The sequence below is a fragment of the Aedes albopictus genome, chromosome 1, assembly GCF_035046485.1.
Source record: "Aedes albopictus strain Foshan chromosome 1, AalbF5, whole genome shotgun sequence".
NCBI lineage: Eukaryota > Metazoa > Arthropoda > Insecta > Diptera > Culicidae > Aedes > Aedes albopictus.
This window is the reverse complement of record NC_085136.1, coordinates 258,759,080-258,786,160: the sequence shown is the minus strand read 5'-3', so window position 1 is coordinate 258,786,160 and position 27,081 is coordinate 258,759,080. Positions and strand designations below refer to the sequence as shown.

The 27,081-nt window shown below is 40.7% G+C and overlaps 2 protein-coding genes across 2 annotated transcripts in view; both read right to left on the bottom strand.

Annotated features, from left to right (window-relative positions):
• The window catches only part of LOC109425480 (GIGYF family protein Gyf), a 113,317-nt gene extending 95,438 nt beyond the window's left edge, over positions 1-17,879 (bottom strand). Inside the window, exon 1 of the mRNA XM_062846672.1 lies at positions 17,693-17,879. The gene's annotated coding sequence lies outside the window, so the exon portion shown is untranslated. The remainder of the gene's footprint in view (positions 1-17,692) is intronic.
• On the bottom strand, positions 10,823-25,897 carry LOC134291617 (uncharacterized). Its single transcript, XM_062859594.1, has 2 exons — positions 25,504-25,897; positions 10,823-12,726 (listed from the first exon to the last, which is right to left on the bottom strand). Exons 1-2 carry the CDS (start codon positions 25,895-25,897, stop codon positions 10,823-10,825), a joined length of 2,298 nt encoding a protein of 765 aa, XP_062715578.1.
• Between the last annotated feature and the right edge of the window lie 1,184 nt (positions 25,898-27,081).

Here is a 27,081-nt window from a genome sequence, read left to right as displayed (position 1 = left end):
CACTTTCCTAATTACCCCATATGCTGAACTCAATAAACCACCCATGGGAAGCTGAAGAACTGTACAAAACAAGGCATTAATTCAGACTTAGAAATATTCTCCTTGGTAACTGCGACGTACCTATGACGAAGAACATTTTGACGTTTATTGTATTTCATAAAGCACCCATTAGATGGCCTTAGTGAACATATGTCAGACTAAGTGAACGTCGTGAACGATTCATCTACAGAGTATTTGAACTAATCATTGAAAAGATGAACGATTTTACCTTTGTAATGTAGTTTTAAGAATGTTCTAAGAATCTGTGTAACGTTTGTAATTTTTGTTACATATCCTTTATCGTTAATTGACATTTGTAGCGCTCAGGCTATATCGGACAACGAACAAGTACATACCACATAAACCTTCCATCCCCTTACACGATCATCTAAATGCAGTCGGTTTTGTATTGTAGGTCAACTAACTCCGCGAACAAAAGTGTTATGAAACCTCGTCGTCCTGAGATTGGACTCAGTTATCCATTTGAAATTGTTGCTAGTTTGTTTTAACCTTCCTTTTGCATCGCGTTGGCAGCAGCTCGCTGACGTAGTGTACGGTTTGGGTCAAAAATGACCCTAATGCCAAAGGAGGGTTAAGTGCAATTGCAGTGTTTGTAACTAATGACGGTTCAGCCACAGCTATCGTTGACTTAAGGAGAGGGTCACAGAAAGTGACCCTTCCCAGCGGCTAGTGAGACTCTGTATAAACCAACCCGGGAGCTACTTGACAGCTGCCGAACAACGTCAGCGTACCTAAAAATTTTGGTCCGGGTGGTACTGTCAGATTCAAAGCGGCAAGCGCTACTTTTGAAAAGGACGAAAACCGACAATAACAAACCGCACAAAAAATATTAAAACATTAAATTGAAACCTTAATTTGTTATTTCCGATTTTTTGTGGAAGATAAATGCAAATTAAGTGCGGCATGATGAATTTGTTTACTAGAAGCGAACATTATATCTATAAAACGGGTAAAGGCAAAATAGTCGACTTTCATCAAATTAATAAGAAACTCATGTTTTCTTCTAGTGCGGTTATTAAGCACCAGCAAGTAATAAATTAGGTTACTTATGCTAACATTTAACAGTTAAATATCTGGCGGCAAAGCCAAAATGGAAATTAAAAATAATCTTTTGCAGATGTTTTTTTTTTTCGAGTTTGATCCTCGGTTTGGTCCAGTATGCTCTCTCTCTCTTCTTGGCGTAACGTCCTCATTGAGACAAAGCCTGCTTCTCAGCCTAGTGTTCTAAGAGCACTTCCACAGTTATTAACTGAGAGCTTCCTCTGCCAATGACCATTTTGCATGCGTATATCGTGTGGCAGGCACGAAGATACTCTATGCCCAAGGAAGTCAAGGAAATTTCCTTTACGAAAAGATCCTGGACCGACTGGGAATCGAACCCGTCACCCTCAGCATGGTCATGCAGAATACTCGTGCGTTTACCGCCTCGGCTATATGGGCCCTCGGCCCTCTGGTCTAGTATGCGCAGTCACCAATTAATATGCAAGACCGTTTAAACATGTGCTTTTATTACATTTCGTAGAACAACAAAAAGAAAAATCAAAATAATTTCAATTTAATGAACATTAGTTTTTGCGCTTCTGTTGAATACGTCCTTTTGATACGAAACGCTAGCCTCTTGTTGGCTTCCACTCACCACGAAACAAAAAGATGTTTTCGCATGGACAAAAATTGTTGCGTCAGTGAAGGACGGCCCCGTTGTTTACGAACAGTAGCGACATCTGCGATTTGCAAGTAGGTACGCGAAACTGAGCTCATCTGTCAAGTTACGGGGGGGTTGGTATAAACCTCACATCTCAAGGGTCGGTACGCTTATCCTTACTATTTCGCGGATTCAGGAAAACACTATGACACAATTTGCAGGTGCTATTGTAAACTTCCCTGCTACGGATCACTTGGGCAAAAGGCCGATCATAGGCTCATGACTCCACCAGGATCTACACCCCCATTCGCTACCATTGGGCACTATCTCCATGTTTACAGGCAGAGTCATCTGGTGGACAATATTGCAGGATTATGGTAGCTGCTATTGTTGGCTGAGTCATTTTCGGGTGACCAGCAAACACAGGGTGGAAACACACAACACAAACATTCTCCTGCATTTTAATCAAACAAACAGACGGAAACTACACTAGACCGCGACAAAATCTCACAAACCTGCTGAGGGGATACTACGAACCGTTACATGTTCTATTGTATTGTCTGTCACTTGTTTGTCGCGATGCATTTGTAAGGTTTCTTTTCTTAATGATTTGTTACAACGAAGGGAAATGAGCAGTCGTCTTTTTGGGTTATATCATATTATTACCACAAAACATACAACTATCTCTCACTGTGCCACCCAACGCGCACCAACACATACCATGACGTCACGACATGTTTGTGTTCAAAAAGGTTCTGCTTTGGTGGTGTCTCACAACACGATCTATCTGTCAAACGTGAACGTCGTCCACGTACTGAATAATTTTCCTTTTGGCACTAAACACTTGGATCGTCCTTCGTTATGAACTCCCGGAACCACTTTCACTTGCTTGTAGGGGAACAAAGCCCAAAATGCCAAGATGGGGTAAAATGGCCCAACTCATAAAATCATTCCTGAATGGGACTTGTTCATTACTATAGGTGAATGGTGTCAAGATATGTTTGCATCGAACATTCTTCTTGAAGCTAGGCCACCAAACCCACGAAAAATCTTTTGATTTCCCAATGAAAACTGGTAACTTCCGGTTTTTCGTGCTTGCAATTAAGGTTTTTTGGTGATTTTATTACCAACCAAGTGTTTCCAACGAGATTGAGGTACACATGGAGGCGCATGGTTGTTGATGTCTACGCTTTCCATGTTAGGGGTCATTCAAATATTACGATCATCGTTTTGCGGGGAGGGGGATTACACTCCATTTATTGAATATACGAAAAAAGCGGGACAGAGGGAGGAAAAGGAGTCGAAAATGCCCGAAAACTGATGGACGTAATTTTTGAATGTTTTCATGAAGTGGCATCTTACCCCATAGCAGGTGGTCTTTTTGCACCACTTCCGTTTTACGAACCTGTTTTTAAAATCGCTAAAAATCGATGAAAATGCAATAGTTTAGTGAATATTTTTGCTGAAGTATCGAGCAAATATTGTCTAGTTGCTGTGACCACTTTGAAAGCCTAACAAATGAGGCTAATTATCTTTGAAAACAACGAAAGTTTGAAAAGTGGCATTTTACCCCACTTGACCCTAATACCACTCCCAACTGGATCCCACCCTCAAATTCTTTGGCTTCATGAATGAAGCGACCAATTCCAAGAATCGCTCGCTTTCGCGATTCTGACATTTTCCTAACCTAGAAAAAGTAGAAAATAACAGCAAAAGAGAATGCACAAAACCCGAAATCAATGCTACCCCCAATACTATTTATATTTTAATCAATGCAAATTTGCGAATGAATCAATCAGTAGATAATCACGAAACGTGAAATGCCACAGAACCGGAAATGTTGCGACACATAAGATTAAAAAAAAACCATTCAACATATGATTCGTCGCAGGCGGACCGAGCGAACAGAAAAAGAACGCAACACGCATATTTTGCGATTTTTGCATTCATCAGACAGAAGAGGCAGAAAAGAGGGTCCCCGAAAGTTCACACCTCACCACCAAAGCAACCGGAGCAATCGAGTAGCCCTACAACGGCGCGGCGGGCGGATCGTAGTAGTTCTGCTGCTTGCTCCTCCGTCGTTTGTCGTGGTTTCGATCGGTGGTTCTCCGTCGTCGCACAGTGGGAACGAATGTTATAAATTGGACAAAAACATAATCACTCGAGAACTTTACAACAAAAAATAGAACACTACAAATGCACGATAAAACACGGTACACGGCATGGTAAAGGCTGAGTAACGCGTAATAAACACTCCAGTGAGGTCATTGCCCCTTGCCAGTAACTCCTACACACTAAGATCAGCTCGGTATTTTTCCAATGTTTTTATTGAGTTCTCAACAGCAGATTTAATTCGGTACACTCGGTTCCCGAATAGAAAAATAATATACATGGAATCGTTCATATTATAGAGTGGTTATTCGTGGAATAATAATGATAGAAATAATAATAGTTTTGTAATCAAATTGTTAGAATTGAAAAAATGTGATTATTTAATACTTTGCAAGTATTATAACATATATGATACTGATACATGCTAAGATACTGGAATAATTTTGAATAGTTCGATTTCCTCCAAATTTATTCTTCAAAATCACTTTTAGTATTTTTACTTTGAATTATGGGTGTTGATGCATGAGGAAAACATGCTAAAGATAGTGTGTGTAGCTTATAGCTTGTAATTTTAACGAAAATCAAGCACTATTCCTACGGCGGCTGCTCTCTCTTAGTAGGTGCGTCCGTCGATTGTTTGTTGAATGATTTCAAGCAAACTGTTTTGCTTATTTTCAATAGTCAATTTCATTGTAACGACTCGGACTCCGAATGCTAGGCCACTGGTAGCATCCACAGAAGATTCTTGGTTCTGGTCGGTGTTTTCTCGGGAGTTCTATCTTTTATTTCTTCCAGGCACCAGATTTTTTTCTTTCACATCAATTCACTTCAAGAACATCATTGTCTTCAAACCACCCGCGAGCACTAATCGAATATGGTCTATGTACTACATACCGCGCGAAGATTGATGCAGCAACTCCGGCTATCACACAGTTCGAATCCCGATTTTCCGAAGCGTAACAAAAAAACAAGCGAAAAAATAAACAACGATTCACTCAATAATACACATAGTTGACAGGTTCAGAGAAATGCCCGCAGGGGTGTGCACTTTTTTTGGGTCGATAAAGCAGATCTGTGAAATGTTTATTATTCACTGTATCATAAAGTTTATGATACAGTGATTATACCACTAATCTTTCCACAAAATTTTTGTTCGAGAAAATGAGCATTTTTGAATGGTAACGATACTTAACAACCCATTCAGTCTATCATTGAAACTCTGTAAACGATAACTGCTATCATTAATATGATTCGTTGAATCGTCGGTTTATAATCCAGTTTATGATAACACGAATAATTAGAAAATGATATCCTGTACAATTTCTGTATCATACCGTTTTATTCGGGTTGTTTCTTTTGCAGATATTCTGTAAATGAGTTACCGAGCTCAGCTAACAAACTGTCAAAAGTTGCTGATGCACGGTAAATATCGTTACTGGTGAACGGTTAATACGATTACCGAGTGTACCGAGATAAATCTGCTGTTGAAAACTCAGTAAAAGGATGGAAAAAATACTGAACTCAGTGAAAAAAATACTGAGCTGGAACATCTGAATCTTAGTGTGTATTCCAACCTCTTCATAGTACCGATCGGTGGAAAGATTGGGTAACCCTAGGTAACCAACCCCGGTGAGAGCTTTGGGCTCAGGCTGACAGAAATAAGTCTGATCGTCTGATCGTATGTTCTCCAGGAGAAGAAGCGTACAACAACGTCCTCGTTTTCCATCTTAGGGGCGGCTTACAGAAGTCCACGTGCCAGGGAAGCTGAACTGTGCACTATGGTCCTCCGGAAGGTAGAGATTCTGCGACGAGTGTGTGAAATATATCGAAGCAATCCATAGAACTCGAGGTTTGGTTCAGGTTGGGGAGAACAATAATGTTCGAGGAAGAGATGGGATAATAGGGCTTTTCGTTGACTTTCAGCAGCGTGGCGTGACGAAGTTGCTGCTGATCAAACATAGAGTGGACAAACTAACCTGTAATAACCTGTGTCCGAAGGGACACTAGTTGGACAAGTGGAACAACAAGACGGGGATAAATGCTCCGAGTCTTTTGTATTTATGTAACAAAAGCGAAATACGCGATGTTTAAGTTTTCCAATCAGCTCCAGATGATGCCGACTCGTGCAATGTCTAGTTATAAGGCCAGTAAAAGAACTTAGAAGAACTTTTTCGGAAAGTTCCAAAAGTTTACGAGTCCTTAAAACATCCGGCTTAATGAAACGTTTCGACTGCCTCGCAAAGGTGGTGTTTTCCCAGTTGGATTTTATTTTATCATACTTCCATGTTTTAAACTCCATTCTGAGAGAACAACCAGACACACCCAGTGAATCAAAATTCAACCATCGCGCAACAATAACGATAATGTCGCAACCTGAATTTGTTGCGACATTCTACCCAATGCGACATATGTTTGTCCCTACCTGAACAGAATAGGACAAAGATCGTGCACCACGAGTTTAGAGATTTTTAAGCCTTGCATTGTGATTTTCGAACGGTAACTTCGAGTCGGTAAACACTGCAACGCTGCTGAAGATGTATCATCAAAAAGTTTCGATTTTGGTTTAGAAATAATTGATTATTCACGAGTTGAAAAATACGCAACAAATTCAGCTTCCGCTTTGTCTGCAACAAAAAAAAATCGAGATCATCTCATTATCTGTTACCAGTTGGGATAAAGAGTAATCGCCGCGTCTTCTTTGTTGCTTGTTTTGTGCCTCTTTTGTCTGACAATTCTCTTCACTTAAGTTAAAAGCGTTGACGGAGCATCACAGCAACGCTTCGCTTGGACAAATGGTGACTCTCCTGAAGCAGATCACAAATCAGAACTACCGCGTTGGAGACAGCATGGAAGCGTCTCTTGCGGAGATTACGCAAGGCTGGAAAACTCCGGATGCCAGATCAAGAATGTCTGCAAGTTGCTCTCATTCTTCACGAACAACGAGACTCGTTTGTTCGACGGCCTTAGAAGCTCGCAATGAAAAACAATTAACGCTTGAAATGGTGAAAGTGAAACTCGTTGACAAAGCAGATAAGCAGTCCAAACAGAAGGGAGAACTGAACAAACTGGTTTTGAAGATCAAAGGCAGAGGTAAGCAGCAGAAATCAGTAACCTGTTACTTCAGTGGAACGCTAGGCCACCGGAAGGATTGTCGAGCATACTTGGCGGAGCAAAATACCAGCGAAAGATACAACGACCATTCCTGCATTTGAACAGTACTGTGCGACAGGTCATTTCTGCTGCATGGAAAAACGGTTCATATCGGCTGTGTTGGACACTGATTGGTTCCCTTATTAAGCATGTGGCTCTATTTTCATACTATGAAAAACAAATGATTTAAGCGCTGATTCTTTTGTTCCCTATTTTTGTATTTTTAGTTAGAAGTGAGCACGCATAAAAACAAAAAGAACGTAATCAATCGGTGCCGTAATCGCTTGTTTTCGAATAGGATGAATTTGGGAGCGTGAGATTACTATCGGCACTCGTACCCATAGTTTTTGTTTTGCTGTTTATCTTTCGTCACGGCTAACCTCGCCTATCCTGAGGTTTATACGTATTTGCTTTTTTCCGAGATGTCCCTGTTTCTCTCAGGCTTTCTTCAAAGTTCCTCCGGAGATTCCGTGGAGTTTTTTTTTTTCAAGATTTCAACAGGATTGCTTCAGATATTTTTCGGGCTTTTCTTGCAAGAAAAGATTACAAGATGTAAGTTATTCCAGGAGACATTCCGAGAAAACTCCTTGAAAAATCCAAATTGCAAGAACTCCGGGAGCAACTATTAACGATATCCTGAAAAAAAACATCCAGAATCTCGGGTCAATATCTAGTAGGAACTTTGGGATTAGCTCTGAGAATAATCTCGAGAAAATTAGTAAAGACATTGTCTCAGGTGGAACGAGTGAAAGTTTGGCAGTAGTCCATGTAGAAATTCCAGAAAACACTCTGAAAAAAAATCTTAGGAGAAAGTCCAGGGTAAATTCCGAAAAACTCTGATAGACATCGCAGAACCAACATCGGAAGGAAACTTCAGAGAGAAGACGCAGGAGAAACTCCAAGAGAAATGTCAGACGAAACTTCAAAACGAAATCCTGCGAGAACCATTAGAAAATATCCCAGCTGAAACACTGGAGAAACACTAGAATAAATCTATCGGATATTTCTTAAAGAAATTGCAAGAGAAACTTTGGAAGATATACCGAAATGAATTCCTGCAGAAAATTGGTGTGAAACTCCTTAAAACCCTTGGAGGAGTTCTAATAGAAATTCCAGGAATAACTTTTGTAGCAACGCTAAGAGAAATCCTGGGAAGATCTCCTGGAGAAGTCCCAGAAGGAACACTGGAAGGAATCGCGGCTTCAAGAGGAATCCCGAGAGAAACTCTTACAGAAATTCCGCGACAATACCTGCGATATACCTAGAGAGAAACTCTTGTGAAGATTTTTGGATAAATCCTAAGCAAACTGGGAGCAATACCTGGAAAACTTCTTAAACAAAAAATCCAGGAGAAATCAGGAATTTTTGAAAATCTTCAAGGAGAATCCTGGAAACAAATGTTCAAATCTTGGAATAATCTGGTAACAATCCGGAGGAATCTCCGGGGGGAATTCAAAAGGAAATACCAAGACAAATGCCCTGAAAAAAATACGAAAGGAGTCTTGTGAGAAAACCTGGGAGGCATTTCAAAAGATATTTCCAAAGAAATTCCAGGAAGAAACCCTGGCGGAATTTCTGGAAAAATCCTTGTAGCCGATTTTTTAGATGGATACACCAACACCACTTAATCGAAAACTTTTTATTATTCATACCAACAATGTAGTAAACTCTACAGTACTGTTGCTCTACAAGTAGTAGAGTTTGTTACTTTTCATTCATACGACCCAATGTTTATGAAATTTCCTTGAAGATTCAACATATTCCCTGAGTATTCCAGGTTTTCCCTGTTAAATAAAATTTCCTGGGGATTACCCGTTTTCGAGGTTTTTCCTGGTAGTAGACACCCTGCTGAAATCCTTGAAGGAATCATGGGAGCAATATCTGAAAGAATCTCCAAAAAAGTTCCTTAAACAGTCCAGGAGAAGTCCCGCAAGGAATCCCAGGATAAATCTACGAAAGATTCTCGAGAGGAATCTCTGAACTGAAGTAATCCCGAAAAGAATCTTGAAGGAAATCATTAAAGGAATCGCAGGATTATCTGAAAAAATACTCGGAAGATATTGCTGCTGAAGAAATCCAGGGCTAAATCCGGGAAGAATCAATGTAGGAATCTCTGTAAAAATCTCCAAACAAATATCAGGAGGAATACCTGAAAGAATGGCAGAAGGAATCTCGGGAGGGCTCAATAAAGGAACCCTTGGAGTACTTTCTGATGGAATTCCAGAAGGAATCCACGAAGGAAGCCGGGAGAAGTCCCTGAATGAATCCCGTGAAATAACCCAGGAAATGTTATGAAGGAATCCTGCTAGAAATCCCTGATGGAATCCCTAAATGAATGTTGGAGTAATCTTTCAAAGAATCTTCAAAAGAGTCCCTTTGAATATCTCTGAGAAAATCCCGGGAGAGATATTTCATTTTCATTTTCATTTTGCAGCATTTGGTGGGGCAATGAGAGCGCAAGTCAGTCCAAAGCCGATGATAAGGAGGGGTAATGGCTGAATAGTCTTTGCTGACCCCATAAACGCCATGGGATAGGAAAAGGGTATTTTGGTGTGGGATTAGGGTGTTGGTGCAGACTTGACGATATCAATGCTATTCAGATGCAAAATAATTTTAAGGCTCAATAGTGAATCGCATACCTTCCAAAACCAAAAAACAATAATCCACAAAATACCAAGCAAGTCATAGAAAGAAAAAGCGCCCGATTGTTTATTTTGTCAATTATAACAAACGGAAACTTCTACCCTCTCCGACTCGCCAGTCACCCCGGAAAAAATGTCCCTTCAGTTCTGGAAAATATATTATCCCCAATTAAGCCTTTAATCGAATTGTCCGCGTGGTCTTGTAGTACCCCTGCTAGGTAAGAATCAGTCATTGCCATACGTATTAAATGCTAGACATGACCCCATGGATAGCATTTGCATATGTAAAAGCTTTGCTGATGTGACTTTCCTATTAGGCAATTCTCTCATCTCATGTTTGTCTTCAAAACCTTATCAAGCTTAGAAAATTGAAGTTGATAAACAATACATTACAAGGTTCGAATTCCCATAGAATGAGATCATTCATTCGCACTACAACACCATAGGAGATAATACCACATTGGCTGATTACAGTACAAATGTGAAAAATCTCCCTTTTCCCCCTATCCGCAACCCGGGGACGCGCCCTGTTGGATTTCGAAAGCCTCGGAGAATATTACAAACCTTCAATGGCATTCCCATAAACTAACCCACATTGCCCATTCAGGGGTCTGACTGGGCCTATTACCCTCCCTCAGTTTGTAATATTCTCTCCAACTTGGAATTATATTTTCCCGGCACATAAATGACTTCGACAAATGTTCGATATACTATGCAGCGTCATGATCAGTATAACTATATCAGATGACTTGGAGATCTGATTCTTACAGAATTGTTTGCCATTGATTATACATTCAGCTATTCTAATCATTACTGCAAAGGCCATCGACCACATGCCTGAAATCAAAGCTTCCTGGAAGATATAATCCAAGCCCAGGGAAAAATCCCGGGAGAGATATCAGAGAAAATCCCGGACAAATTTCAGGAGAAATTTCGAAAGGCATCCTTGAAGGAATCCCGAAATAAGTATCCGGAAGATTCCCAGGAGACTATCAAATTTTCGTGATTTGTGCCAACGTAAGAACAGTAACGACATTCACAATACGCGCGACGTGAGACGAAACATAACACTTATAGTTCTTACAATCGTCAAGATATTAAAATTTACCTTTCGTCGACCGGTTTCGGGCGCGATGTCGCCCATCAACAGGACAATGTCCGACTGATTGCCTTCAGTTTTCGTACGATGTTCGTACACGTCCGAAGAGAAGAGATGCTACTGGGGAGTCGTGTCTACCAGACTAAAAAGACACGACGCAATGGGCGGGTCGTCTTCATTCATCAACGGCCTTCGTGTGTTGCTGATGAACATTGACTCCCAAGCGTTTAAGTGTAACGTTTTTCTTACGCTTTTGACGAGTTTGGCATTATTCCAATCAATTTCATGTTGGGAGTCTACTGTATGCGCTGCCACGCTGGATTCGGTTGCTTTGGAAGACTGGACAGCATTTTTGTGCTCTTTTAAACGGACCTTTACTTTCCGGCGAGTTTGGCCAATGTAAACTGCCGGGCAGTCCTTACATGGTATCTCGTATATTCCGGATTGTTCATCCGGCGGTACCTTGTCCTTAAGGTTGCATAAAAGGTCACGTAGGGTCTTGTCGCTCTTATGCACAACGTGTAGGTTTTGTCGGCGAAGGGCTGTTTTTATTTGATTGGTTATCCTGGGGTAAAACGGCAAGCTAATTCTTCTGGTTTCTTCTGGGTTCTGTTGAAGGGTGGTAATGTTCCTGCGGTGGTTTTTCCGTTTGTGCTTCTTCAAAATTTTGTTCACAAAAGGCCTGTCGTATCCGTTCACCTCAGCTGCTGTATACACACGACTTTTTTCTTCTTCAAACTCGTCGCGCTCCATGGGTATATTGTACAGCCGGTGTGCCATGGAGTGAAAAGCAGCTTGCTTCTGAGCTCCAAAGTGATTGGAGTCAGATGTGATATACCTATCCGTTGATGTGGGTTTGCGGTATATACCGAACTTCAACGTGTCGTCTTCCTTTCTGGTGATCAATAAATCGAGAAACGGTAGGCTCCCTTCCACTTCTCTCTCTACAGTAAAATTGATTGTGTTGTGTTGTGAATTTAGCATCGCCAGAGTCTGCTCGAGGTAACGCTCCTTCACCGGGGCGAAAACATCATCTACATATCGCCACCAGATTCTCGGAAACAGTTTTTTCTTCTGAGCTTCATCCTCGAAGTCGCTCATGAAGAGGTCTGCAAGCAGTGGGGACAACTTGCTACCCATGCTAAGTCCAAACGTCTGTTTATAAAACTTTCCCCTGAAGGTGAAAAAGTTTTGATTCATGCATACCTGAGCTACGGATAGATATGCCTCTATATGGTTGGGTGGAGCACGGCTGCGTTCTAGATGTCGGCGTAGGCTGTGCAGGGCTTCGGTGACGGGTACGCTGGGAAACAATGCGGCGACATCAAACGAAACTAAAATTTCCCCCCTCCGGAATTTGAAACCCTCCAATCTCTTCACCAAATCGATCGAGTTTTTCACACTTTTCCCATGCCTAACAGGGTACTTCTTCATCTCATTCACCAGCCAAGCTGCCAGTTTTTCCGTGGGGGTGCGGATGTTGGAGGAAATGGGTCGCATTCCAATGGGATCTTTGTGAATCTTCGGTAGACAGTATAAAGATGCCACCGTTGGATTCGGAACATGAAACTTTCTTTCAAGTTTCTCGTCGCCCATCAGATGAGCCACAGTCTGTCGCGTATGATTTACTTCCTCAATCATTTTGTTGAGAGGATCTTTGGTTTTGCCGTTTTTGAATTTATATTCCTCATACGGACCGGCACTGATCATTGCATGGACTCTCGAATCATAGTCTTCTCGATCCATTACAACCACAGCATTCCCCTTATCTGCTCGGGAATATACCACGTCACGGGCTTTCAGCTGCCGAATTGTGCACCAAGTATCGAAATTTGGGCACTTTCCGTTCTCCCTTTTGCTTGCCGTTCGCAAAAGGCATTGCTTCACGCTGTGACGAGTAGCTGATTTAGCAGTGTGGTTATCGTATTGGATGGCGCTTTCAATGTTATTGACTATATCGGCAAGGGGAGCGCATTGAGGAGAAACAGCGAAATTCAACCCTTTGTTGAGCAGATCCAGCTCTGCTTGTGTAAACACGGTGGACGAGAGATTTACCACAAAATTTTCGATGTTCTGTGGTAATCGTCTCGCTCTCGGTATCTGCGTGCTTTCGAGGGAGCGTAACTTTCGGCGATGTCGTTGTTTGGTATCACGCACTTGTTTTGGTAGATTACGGGTTACACTATACAACGCTTCTTGCCAACACACTTTATTTTCTTCTTCACATCTACGCACGACACACTCGGTTATTGTGTGGAATTCCACTTGCTGTAGCAGTTGCAAATGGAGTGGGTATAACTGCTCTTCCACTTCCGATAATAACCTATGTTTACACCGGATTTCTTCAATTAACCAGATCTGTTTTGCCTTTTCTGTAGCTCTTCCAAAAACGTTACACTTAAACGCTTGGGAGTCAATGTTCATCAGCAACACACGAAGGCCGTTGATGAATGAAGACGACCCGCCCATTGCGTCGTGTCTTTTTAGTCTGGTAGACACGACTCCCCAGTAGCATCTCTTCTCTTCGGACGTGTACGAACATCGTACGAAAACTGAAGGCAATCAGTCGGACATTGTCCTGTTGATGGGCGACATCGCGCCCGAAACCGGTCGACGAAAGGTAAATTTTAATATCTTGACGATTGTAAGAACTATAAGTGTTATGTTTCGTCTCACGTCGCGCGTATTGTGAATTCCCAGGAGAAATTCCGGGAGAATTCTCTGGAAGGAGTTTCTTTAAAAACCGAGAAGAATCCCAGTCAAACATCGGGATAAACTCCTAAAGGAACCCCGGAAAGAATTATTCAAAGAATTACGGGAAAAAAAGTGAACTAATCCCTGAAAATCCAGTTGGAATCCCCATAGAAATCCCAAAAATCCTAAGCAACACGCATGTTACATAAGAGTTAAGAGGAATCCTAAATCAATCGTAGGAGTTATTACTGAAGAAATTGAGTGGGCTTCGTGGCCGTGCGGTTAGGTTCAGCAGTCGTCTGGCCGTTTCGTAAGCCTCGGAGCATGGGTTCGATTCCCGCTCCAGTCGGTGAAAACTTTGCGTCAAACAGAAAATTCTCCACTGGACCACTGGGTGTTTCGTGTGTTGTCCGTTGTCTAATGTTAGTGATCGTGAAACCTGTGGTTGAAGACGGAGTAGTGTCTTAAAAAAAGTTATGGAGAAATACTAACGGAAATCACTGAAGGAATCCCTAAACGAACATTGGAGTAATCTTTGAAAAAAATTTGAAAGGATTTCCTGGAGGCATTCCTGAAAGAATCCTGGGAGAGATCTCTGAGAGAATCCCGGAGGGAGTCTCTGACAGAATCCCATGAGAAATCCCCAGAGAAAACTATGAAAAGATTCCTGAAGGAATCATTAAATATAATCCCTAGAAGAATGTCAAACGAATACCGTAATATATTTCTAAAGGAAGCTCTTATATGACATGTGGGTTGCTTGCAGGAGGTATAAATCTCAGAAGAAATCCCGAAAGAAAACCCCGATCAGAATATCTGAATGAATCTTTAAAGAATCTCTAAAGAAAATCTAGTTGAAATTAATGAAGAAATCCAGGGAGGGAGCAATTATACTGAAGAAATCCAGGATGGAAACCCGGGAGAAAACCCAGAAAGAATCCTACACGAATCCTTAGCGTAATCTCGGGAACAATCCGTGATGGAATCCCAGAAGAAATCCTGAGAGGAATGTCTAATGGAATGCCGGAAAATATCTGTGAAGGAATCCTACAAGAATTCCCCGAAAGAATCTCGTAAGAAAATTCCTAGAGGAATTAATGATGAAATCAACAAAGGAATCTCAGTAGGACTTCCGAAAGGAGTTCCAGTAACAATTCCCAGAGAAATCCCTGAAGAAAATTGAGTATTGATTAATAAATAATTTCCGGAAGGATTGACGGAGGAAATCTCTGAAGGAATCTCAGAAAAAGTGCCGAAAGAAATACATAAAAGAAGCTTGAGAGAAATCAATGAAGAATTTCCGGAATCCCTGAATGAATCTCGGGAGGAGTACCTGGCAGAAGGGCGGAAGGAGTTGTGAGAGAAGCCCCTGCTGGAATTCCGGGAGCAATCAATAAAGGACTGTCGTAAAGAATCCCATGAGAACTTTCTCAAGGAATTCTCGGAAGAATCTAGATCCACGGTTCCCAACCTTGGCTCTCGCGACCCCCCAGTCTGCCGTCACTGCGCTTTTCGTAAAACAATCAAAGCGTGCCTGCAAGCGGTTGGGGGGTCGCGAAACGAAGGTTGGAAAGTTATGATCTAGATTGAATCTTGAGAAGAACTCCCAAAGAACACCAAATAAAAATCGATGAAGAAATCTCGAGAGGTATAAAATAAATGAAGTCATTCTGGGAGGAATTATTGAAGGCAACCCGAAAGAAATCCCTGAGGGAATCCCGGGAGAATACCCAGGAAATTGCTAGGGTTATGCCTGATGGAATCTGACGAATAATCTGTGACAAAACCCGGAAGCAATCCCGGGAGCAATCCTTAAGGGAATCCTGGGAGGAATCTCTGATGAAATCCCTGAATGAATCTCGGACGGAATCCCCAATGGAATTTCAAGGGTAATCAATCAATAAAAGAATCACAATGGAGAAATCCCGGAAAGAATCCCAAGGTGAATTCTGGGGAATTCGCTGAAGGAGTCCCGAGAAAAATGACAGAAGAAATTGCTGAAAAATCTCGGTACAAATCAGTGAAGAAATTCCGGGGGAACTATTTTCTTTTTTCATTTCATTTCATTTTATTGTTTGTTTTAGTCTTAACATATATACACTTTTTCTTGGACTGAGATTTGGAGATCCTTTCATCAGTAACGTTTTTCTTTTACACATATGGCGATTTAAATTCAACTCAATAACACATAATTTTCTAGAAAGGAGAAATCGAGGGAAAACCTTTGCAATTGCTTTTAGATTTTGGGATAGTATAAGGAAAGTTTGTTCCGGTGGAACTATGATTCCAGAAGAATCCTTTTTTCGGAAGACATGTACGATTCTAGAAGATATCTCTGAAAAATTCCCTGAAGGAATCCTTGGGAGAATTCCGGAAGGAATCCCAACAGAAACCCCGGGAGGAGCCCCCAAAAGAACACCTTGACGAATTCTAGGAGAATTTCCTACAATAGTCTCGGGAGGATTTACTATATGAAACCTGGTAGGAATCTTAGGATAAATCTATGCAGAATTATCGGTAGGAATAGGAGGCAATCAGTGAAGTACTAGATTGAAAGTAGTGAGCTGGATTTTTGTATGGTGAGATGTTCAATTCTGCATTTCTGCAATGAAATGGTGCAAACAGCGTGGGTTATATGATTTCTTGGCTAATTTGATGCTGTTTGAGCAAAAGTTTGGATAACTTTGTTGTTGTATTATTTATTTCATGCAACTTCAACAACACAGTTACCCAAACTTTTGCTCAAACAGCATCAAATTAGTCAAGAAATCATATAACCCACGCTGTTTGCACCATTTCATTGCAGAAATGGAGAATTGAACATCTCACCATACAAAAATCCAGCTCACTACTTTCAATCTAGTACTTCACTGATTGCCTCCTATTGCTGAATATTTTCAAAATTTATGTTGTTTATTGTATATATCTAAATGAGATGTCCTAGTTCATTGCGCATTTGTAGTATTCCACAACTAACAATATGTTATCAGTGATGTTACATATCTGGACGAACATTTGAAAAGGGCCTATCTGCTTTGCGTAAACAAACATGTTTTTGTCTCTGTAGGGCCCATCTGCATCCACCCACGCACATCAACACCCTTATCAGAAAGAGTGTTCTTCAAGCTATCTGTTAAAGGTGTTGATGTGCGTGGGTGGATGCAGATGGGCCCTGCAGAGACAGAAACATGTTTGTTTACAAAAAGCAGATAGACCCTTTTCAAATGTTCGTCCAGATATTTATTATACATTTGTAATGTTTCACTATATTTTTGCAATAATAGCGCCCAACGTCAGCCCTAGCATTTGTAGGGTTGCATATTGTGTGTCTGTAACAAGGGGACGACAGATAAATTTTCATAAAATCTAAGTGATTTAGGTAGATAGGCCTGTTAAAATATGCAAACGTGTGAGAAACCTTACAAATTCCAAGCAAAACCTTATAAATTCCGAGGAAAACCTTACACATACAAGAAAAACATATTTTGTGTACAATGAGACCTCAAAAATCTGGACAATCCGAATAAATCTGGAAGTTACCAATGCTGGAATAACTTATCCGAAAACAGTATTCTGAAATATTGTCTTTTGAAAGAACTATTTGAGAAGACTGGCAGTTTCAGCAGTATTTTCAATTCCTTCACCTATCTCGTTCGCTTTGATCTTCTTATTTCTCTATCGTAGCTGGTTGAAGCTTCACCATAAGGAGACGAATTTGATGCAAGTTTAGCTCGATTAAATCGCTTCTGAGTAAGATTTAGGACCAGGATTGAAAGATTTCCCAGAATCCAAACATCTACAAACACTGGACGATACATCTTGGATGTTCTGTTTATCTAAGTCCCCATTGAAAATACCAATTGGTTGTACCAAGACTATAGTAGTATCAAGCTTACTGCACGGTATTTCATACAGCATTAATACCAAAATCACTGATTGTCACCACCCATCATAACACATCACTTTTTTTGTCCACTCGAGACACACTTTTTCCCCACTGTGCGTTCCCTTCCACAGACCGCACGCACACATCCATCCGATCAAGACTTTGTGTGCGATTATGTTCGGACGACGACACGATGCGAGCGAGCGAGGAAGAACAAGGAGGCAATGATGGAAGGCAAAGTAGCCGTCGTCGTCGTCGTCGTAGAAAATTTTTCTCCTCGCAGCAGCAGCAGCTCGTTGACTGGTTGGCTGCTGCTAGCTGGTCTGTGCTCTGCCTTTCGGTGTCCCACGACCAGCACCCGTCCATTTTCGCGTGCAATTTGTGCAACTTTTGCGACCGCCGCTTACCTGAATTCCACGCGTAAACGATGCACCGCTCGCTGGAGAACACTTTCCGCACGAAATTGCACCCGTTTAGTTTGTCGCACTACCGAAAAAATCGCAATAATATTTCATCGGATTAAACCCCGAGGAGAGCCAAAATACCGCCGCCTGCGTGTTTGAGAGACAACAAAAACACCATGAATGGAAAATTTAGTACTAACGTTGGTCGACGGCGGACGGCGAGCAGCCGCGAGAGATGTCGAAACTCTCCGCGGCCGATGGGAGCCACGCGCAAGAATTTCGCATCAAGTCGGGGCGACACGGATCACTTCCGCTGGAAAACGACAACATCGAAAATTGGTGATATTTTAGACGCTCGTCTTTAGATAACATTGCCCATTATTGAGGGATTTGCACAAAAGTGCACGCGGCCTATCGCTTCCGAAAGGTACAGCCGCGGTTTTCACTCCCTGTTTACTTCATTCTTATGGGAAATAACATTGCGGCGTTTCCTACGGTGCGGCTGTTCCTTTTGAAAACGATAGACCGCGTGAACTTTTGTGCAAAGCCCCTTTTTGAAACATTTCAACGACCGCGCGGTGTTTACGTTTCAAGAAATCTGACAATAAAATAACAATCAAACGGCATGCAAATTCTGCCGTTTTGTGCGATTTTTAAAACTTCTGTAACCGCTCATATTACCCGTTGCAAGAAAATAGAGAGCGAAAAAGGAGCAAAATCGCTAATAGACCTCCGCTGGTTTGTTTAATCGTTATGGTGTCTTCTACAATAAGTGCGCGAATTGGCCAAGGAATACTGCGCCGAAAACACCAAAATGATTTTTCTTACAGGCGGAGGTGTATGGGCGCTTGCGCGTACAAATTTTCGCGCAACGCATAATAACATCACGCCAAAACTGGAACCATTCTTGTGGATATGATTTTCAGTGTGCGGAAGAGAGATTCTCTCGCCCGCTCAACAGATGAGGGACAGGACTGATGTTGTTCTAAAACGGCCAGGCGGCGTCAGAACTTGACAGCTGTCAAACCGGAATCTGGCGGGCAAATCGACGAGGGGCCCACACGCTCGTTGAACACTACTCTCAAGTGAGTAAATTATACTCACTTTCAAACTTTTGCTAAATCTGTCAAAGGTGAGTAACATGCATTTGTCAAAGTGAGTTATTAACTACTCTCTTATAGGAAAATCAGTGCTTTACTCACTTTTGAGTATCGGCATCAGAAAAGAACTCAGTTTCAACCGTCAAAAACTTAAGAAAAACATGCTAAATCTGGACCTCGGTCCGGACTTAACGGTTATTATTGAAAAATCTATATTTTTAAGGTAGTTTTCATTCAGAAAATGTTGAAGAAAATGAATCCGGTAAGTTTAGATCGACAAACCTGTGGAATAAAACATAATTGTGCCGATGTTTATATTTTACAGGAACTTGTCCGAAATGGAAGACCGTGTCCATGTGACGAAAAAACATGTCGAAGACCAAGTCGAAGACGAACAAGCCAAATGAATGAGCTCCGAAAGTCACCCTGTGTGTGTCCCCGTCTCGGTCCCCGTGGTGTCTCCTTCCAAAGAATCTGCTTTGGCCAATATGCGCTGGAACCACCAAAAATCAAAGTCGGGATGGAATCAGACCGAGGTCCAGACAGTCAAGTGGACCAAGGCGAAAATTAAGCTATTTTATTATTATTTTCTAATTTTAAAACTGTTAACGACACATTCTACGAGCCCCGTATCATCAATACCAATTTTTCAAAGTTGAGTTATGGCATATTTGACATTTTTATCACATTCTACATTACTTTTGTCACCCAAAAATGTATTCGACATGATATTAGTGTGACAATAAATATAAATTGAACGACGATTAAGAATAACATTAAAACCGTGATTTTAAGTCTTTTAGGCACATTTTTCATCCAAACTGTCGTATTTTAAACACCATCACACTGATTTTTCAAAAGTCTTCCATCAATTGTAGATAAATGTATGAAGATTTTTTATCATGAAAAGATTTTTAATCGGAAGACTTTACAACTCTGAAATATGGCTGATCATAGTATGGGTTTTTATTGCGTTGTAACGTCACGAAAAATCAACATTTTTAAATTTTATTCAAATACGGAAAACTTTACAAATATGAAATTTTGTATGCTCTTTGTACTCAAAAAGATCTTTCAAATGAGATTAAAAAAAAGAAAATCGGTTCACGGAAGCCTGAGTTTCACCTGGTTGAAGTTTGCGTTGTAACGTCACGAAAAAAAGTTCTGTGGAAAAGATCAAATCTTTCTTGTTTGGACGGCTTCTAAATTGGACAAACGTAGTTCTATATTCAAAACAGTTTCGTTCTCGTTGTGTATGAGCTCTTTTCCGAGATATCGTTTATAAATTGCGTACCATTGCCGGTTAATAAACTACGTAGACTTTTGAAGGACGGGGGAGATGGTGTTTGGCCAAAATCTACGATGTAATTGTACTGCGACATTGTAAATTTTTTGAATCGTAATCTAATACCACTCAAACCGAAAAATTCTGTGATATGAGTGGCCAACAGACGAAACACTGACGAAATTTCGAAGTTATTAAGTTGGTCAAAGACTTACAGTTGATGGATAGTTTGATTTAAAGTTCCACCAACAGGCGGCGCTAGAGAACTTAAAAATTTTAAATTTCATACATCTCAGGAACCCTTTTACATAGAAATACGATTTCTTCGGCAAAGTTGTTTGGTAAGTAAAGGACTTGCAGTTGATTTACCAATATATGCGAGATTTTAGTTTTCATTTTGTAAAAGCAGGCAAGGGATTAGAATGTCTTGAAAAGCATTCTACAAGCTGGAACTTTTTTCACTTTGGACATATTGTATTCAAATCAAATTGTAATCAAAGATCAATATATAATTCTTAACTTTCAAAATTTAATTTGATTTGATTCGCTTATTCCTTAGATATAAGAGTTAATAGAACAACATGCAAAACTATGATTCTGCTTAAAGCGCTCCATCTTTGTGTAGAGCTTACCAATCAAGTCCAAAGTTATAGAAATTACAGGTAACAAGATGAGGAACTATCAGTCAAAATTTGATAATTTTTTATATATTTCATAAAAACCATCTTTCCAATTAATCATGATCCTGAGATAAGTAAAACTAAAAATGTATATGCTATCTAGCGCCTCCTAGTGGAAGGATTTGAAATCATACGGCCCATCAATTGAAAGTTCTTGACCAGCCAAACAATTTTGTCGAGGATACCAACTGTCTAAATAGTTAAGATCTTGAAATATATGGGATGGATATTACGTCAGTGTTACATCTATTTTTGATTTGACAAGAATCACCGACAAACAGACGTAACACCTACGAAATTGAAACTCATATATCTCGGGAATCTAATTACTTAAACTTTAGACTTTTAGAATGTTGATGTCTTTGGAAAACTTGTTTATCTTGTCAAGATTTTTCAGTTTAAAAGCTGTTTGGTTAAAGTTTGTAACTGACTTGTGGTAGTTGAAATTTTGAAAAATAATGCACTTTATATTTATTCAAAAAATATTGAACATGTTGTAACTTCTTATAAAGTGCCCAAAGATTTTGCCAAAAAATAGTTTCTCAACTAATCAAAACTTGTTGAAAACTTTTTGAGAAATTCTAAATTATTGTAAACTTTTAATAAGCGTCGCCAAGTGTGTCTGAATCTCACATCCAATAGTAAATCAGCTGTAAGTTTTTGACTTATCAAACAACTGCCAAAGACACTAACTCTCTAAGTAATTATAACTCTGACATATATAGGATGGATTTTTTTTTGTCAGAATTAGGTCTATTTGTGTCTGGAATCACAGAAATTGATGCCCCTAAGTGGTATGCAGATCCTCAGGTATGTCTTTGGTTCAATAACTGCTTGCACATCTTAAAGCGTTTTTAATTGAATCAATGACATTGCATAAATTATTGAAAAAATGTTTACTTCGACGGCGTGATTAGTTTTATGCTGCAAAATCTAAATATCTGGCGGTGCGAAGTAATGAATATCAATTGTCTTTAGGACAATATTAGATGAATATGGGTGGTACTAGGTCGAAGATGGGTACCATTAACCTTCATGAAGGAGTTTTCATACTGCTGATAGCAATAACTTGGCCCTCCGAGCCATTTATCACAAAACGGATTTTTAATAGAATAAAGTTGCTCTTGGAGCAGTAAAAATAATGCAATAATATATTCACAAATTCGGGCAATTTTGTCTGATTATTCTGATTCTGAAATGATGTGCATTTTCGTGACGTTACAACGCGAGCAGAACCCTGTTTGAAACTGAACGGGCGTTGTAACGTCACGAAATGTAAAAGTCGAGTATTCAAAAACAAATCCGAAATTCAAATGTTTTATTCCATTGAATTGAAGAACAAACCAATAAATTTCAATGGTGGAAAAAAAATTCAGAATATCATAAAAATCCGAGCAGATTTTTTAAGATGTGGGTAGCGCGTTAGAGAGGGTCGGATTCTAGCGCGTTGTAACGTCACGCTACAAATACGCATTTTGAACACGTTTTTCTAATGAAAACTAAATGTTCAACAGGTCAAATATATCAGAAATTTTACAAGGAATCCGAATATGAAAAAATATTTTGCGGTTTACGCTCGTTTTCATGAGTTATAGAGGAAAATCTGACTGCGAATGCGTCAAAACGTTGTAACGTCACGGTAGAATGTGTCTAACATTTATGCAATGGTGAAATAAATAAATTATTTATATCTAGAGCTCGATTTGAATAGGTCGTATGTGCTTTCGTCGATATAAAAATCGATCAGTTTATTTTAGTAACTGTAGCAATATTAATTATTTTTCGGGGACTTTTAATGATAGAAAGGAAAGCCTGTTTTGTAAGGAATCGGCTGTATGTATAAGATTTGTTTAATGCCAACAGTTTTCGCTACAATAAGCGAATCTAACTGATCGAATTTTATATCGACGAAAGCACATACGACCTATTCAAATCGAGCTCCAGATATTATTGACTTGCTTTTTGTTTTAGAATCAATTATAATATGAAATGTCATCTAAAAAATTTAAAAGTGAGTAACACTTACTCACTTTTGCTTTTATTGAAATTAAGAAAGTGAGTTGAAAACTACTCTAATTTTGGAAAATCTTACAGTTACTCAAAAGTGAGTAACTTCAATTTACTCTAAAATGAGCTGATGCACTTTGTACCAACGTGAGTCGAAAACGACTCACTTTAGAGTAGTTTTCAATGAGCGTGCAGTATTTATTTATTTATTTATTTATGTATGTTAATATTATGCCTCTCAAGAAAAATCAGAATATGGCGGTTATCTACCTCTGGCTTCTTATATTAGCGCGACAGTCACTAATCATAACAGCGTCACCAGATTTAAAAGTATATTATTCCATTATATGGGGTTTGACAGCAAGAACACTCATTCCACTGAGCCACTCTTGCCGTTCGTCACGAATACATTCAAAAACATCTGTCACTTCGCGAAACCCACGTGCTTTTGTTTTTGGCGGGAACACTTTTTCTTTTGTTTTGCCTTGCGACTGTCATGCGGCGGTATGCCTTGCGAGCGTACGACCGCCGCAGGACTCTAATAAAAGATAAGCGCGACAATAATCCATCCGACAAAAGTCTACATGAATAAGTTAGTTGGTAAAAAAAGAAACAATACAATAAAACTTAACGAATTAAAAAAATTACATCTTCATCTTCTTCTTCGGAGAGCATTGCGTAGCTGGTTTGAACTTCTTCCAAACTCAAACACGGATTCTACCTCCAAAAACGCCCTAATCATCGCTGTCAGTGGCGCATGGTAACCATAGGCAGTACGATGGTACCTGATTTGCAGCAACGAAGAATTCCGTAACCACCTTTGAGGAACTCGGAAGTCCAATTGCGCAAGTATTTCCGGGCAATCTACTTCACCATTCAGGAGCTTTGCTACAAATGTTGCCTGTTGTATCGTCCTCCTACGCTCCAAAGAATCTAAATCCAATAGTAGGCATCTGTCCAAATATGGTGGCAAGTTTATCGGATCTCGCCAGGGAAGATTTCGCAAAGCCATTCTCAGAAATCGCTTTTGTACCCGTTCAAGTCGAAGAATCCACGTGACTTCATACGGACACCAGATAACAGATGCATTCTCAAGTATTGGCCGTACAAGCGAGCAGTAAAGCGACTTTAAGCAATGCGGGTCAGTAAAATCCTTTGCAATTTTTGAAATAAATCCAAGTTGTCGATTCGCTTTAGAAATTATCTCTTGATAGTGTAGACGGAAGTCCAGCTTTGGATCAAGGATGACGCCCAGATCTTTGACCCTGTCAACTCTCTGCAGCGAGACGCCATTAATGTTGTAGTCAAATATGATTGGGTTCTTGATACGGTGAAACGTCATTACCACACATTTTGAAATACTTATGGTTAGCTTGTTCCGGCAACACCACTCGACGAACAGGTCCAATAAACGTTGCAATTGATGGCAATCCTCCAGAGTTGATACAACAATATAAAGCTTCAGGTCATCTGCATACACAAGTTTACATCTTGCTCCCAATAAGGCAGCAACATCATTGAAAAACAGAATGAAGAGCAAGGGACCCAAATTGCTCCCCTGAGGCACACCTGATGTACTGGAAAACGGCTCCGAAACACAGGAATCAAGTTGAACGCGTAGAGTTCTATCAGACAGGTATGACTGCAACCAGGCTTTAACTGTCGACGATGCTCCCAGACGAGAGAGCTTGCACAAGAGAATTTTGTGATCAATTTTGTCAAAAACTGCTTTGAGGTCAGTATATATGACATCAACCTGTACGTTTTGCTCCATTGCAGTTATGCAAGTTTGTGTAAAGTCCAACAAATTAGAAACTACCGATCTGCCAGGCATAAAACCGTGTTGATCTGAGGAGATGTAACTTCTAGAGCAGGCTAATACTGCTTGACTTATGATTATCTCAAAAAGCTTAGAAGCTGCAGAAAGACTTGTTATTCCTCGATAGTTATGAACATCTCGACGATCACCGGATTTGAATACGGGAAACATATACGACTCCTTCCACAATGTTGGAAATTTACCCTGGTTGAAAGACCGAGTGAATATCACCGCAAGAGGTTTAGCCAAAGCAGCAGCGCAGTGCCGAAGTATCGCGGCAGGAATACAATCCGGACCAGGTGTGAAGGAGTTTTTCAGCTTCCTCGATGCAGCAATTATCATCTCTTCGGATACCACAAACGTAGTCAGATTTATGGAGTCCTGCGGTACATCACTTGCTGCAGACTGCGCTTCCTGGTCGCTAGTTCGACTCCGTTCGAAGACTGATGCGAAGTGTTCTGCAAATAACTCACATGCTTCCGCAGTACTGGTTGCCTCTCTATCACCAAGTCGCACATTAGAAGGAGTGCTAGAGTTTTTCCTTTTGCTGTTCACGAAACTCCAGAAGCTGCTTGGGTTGCGCCGCAAGTTCCACTGCACTCTGAGAACATGCGATTTATACAATGAACTTTTGAGTCTACAATAGACTGTACTCGCATGTTTGAAGTTCCGCTTATTGTCGACTGTTTTGTTGTTCCTTAGTTTTCTCTGAGCCGAATTTCTATCTCGTTTCAGTCTTCGAAGCAACGGAGTACTCCACGCCGGAGAAAAACGGCGCTTTTTACGTGGAACATTCAATTCCAGCCAATCCTTGATAATCCCACAAAACCGCATGGTCATGTCGTCTACGTCAGTGCAATGAAGAACATCGTCCCAGTCTCGGTTAGAGAGGAATTGCGAGAAAATCGCGAAGTCAATCTTACGGAAGTCAAGAGGCCGGACTTCGAAGTTCCGCTCAATTTGTGCTGGTTGTGCAAAAGTCGAAGACAGTGACAAAACCAAAGGAGGATGGTGACTGTCGATAGGCAAGAGTGAAACCGCAGACTCGTCGATTCCCATGTCGTTTTCCACGCTGTAGAATACCAAATCCAGCGTGCGGCCGAGTTCGTTCCGAACTGCGTTACGTTGAGAGAGATTGAGGAAATCCATTCCATCCAGAAGAACCGTACTAGCAGCATTGAGTGATGATGATTCGGCTACGCTCACCGACCAATCAGCGGCCAACCAATCCAACCGTGGTTGATTGTAGTCACCACATACCAAAACTCTGTCGGATCTTTCACACAACTCTCTAATGGATGCGATATGTAGATCCATGGTTCTACTGTCCCGACTACGGTCAGGCGGGAGATATAAAGAAGCCAGATAGAGTCTACTGCCTTTAATAGTCGCTGAAACGCAGACTTGTTCGAGTTGATCACCATGTTCAACGTTCACAACGGAACTAGGAAAACCATGGACCAAGATTGATATAAAAAGGTAGGAATTTTAAATGAGCCATAGAGCTTGCTGACGTTTATTCACCTCTCTCTTTCAAGCATGCAGGCGGGATAGGATTTGTTTTCATCGGGAAATCTTTCCTGATGACAACAAATCCTATTCCGCCTGCATGTTTGAAAGAGAAAGGTGAATAAACGTCAGCAAGCTCTATTCCAGGAACCGACACAATGTTGATGATATTCACGATCCCGCACTTAAACTAACCACAGAGAACAGACATCCAAGTCCAGTTCCAAAGCTGCGTAAGGAATTGAACGGTCATTTGAAATTGTAACACAAGTTGCAACTTCGTGGTGGCGCTGCTGTCGCAAAGTTCCCACGCTGTTGTCGGTGGCGAGGGGCGGATCGCTACCAAAGCAAGTGAATCGAAAATGCGTTAGAAAATTTGTGTTATGGTCTAATGCGTTGAAAAATGCATTGAAAATGCGCCAAAAACTTCAATGAGTTGAAAAATGCACGTGAGATTAATGATGGCACACATACCCTACTCACATATTTTTGAACCCTAATCAGGGTACGAAAAGCGAATCACGCCGAAAAACAAACGCTTTGTCCTAAGCGGTGCATGTCGGTAACAAAGGCGCTCTGCAACAAACGCATGTCAAGCGTCAAGCGATGAGAGCAATAAAACAAATATCGCTACCGTTTTTGTTGTGAACAAACTCGGGAGCGATTTTGTCATCCGCTAACGAAATAAGAGCAACATTAACGGCGGCTACTATTCGAGCAACCCGCGCAGCGCTACCATTTTGACTTAACCACCCTTTTCCACACCGGTAGTAATCAAATTAATCACCCTGATTCGTATCGGGAGGGCTGTCATATTCCCATAGCATTTTTAGCAGCGCAACTGTCCCGCTACTATATTTGGTCACCCACCCATAGCGCTACTATTTTGCGAGCGCATTCAGCAGCGACCGGTAAAGTTTGCTGTAATGATGGAGGGCTACCAAACGAGGTATAGAAGCGCACCGTTAAAGGTGCTCTAACAAAGCGTTGTT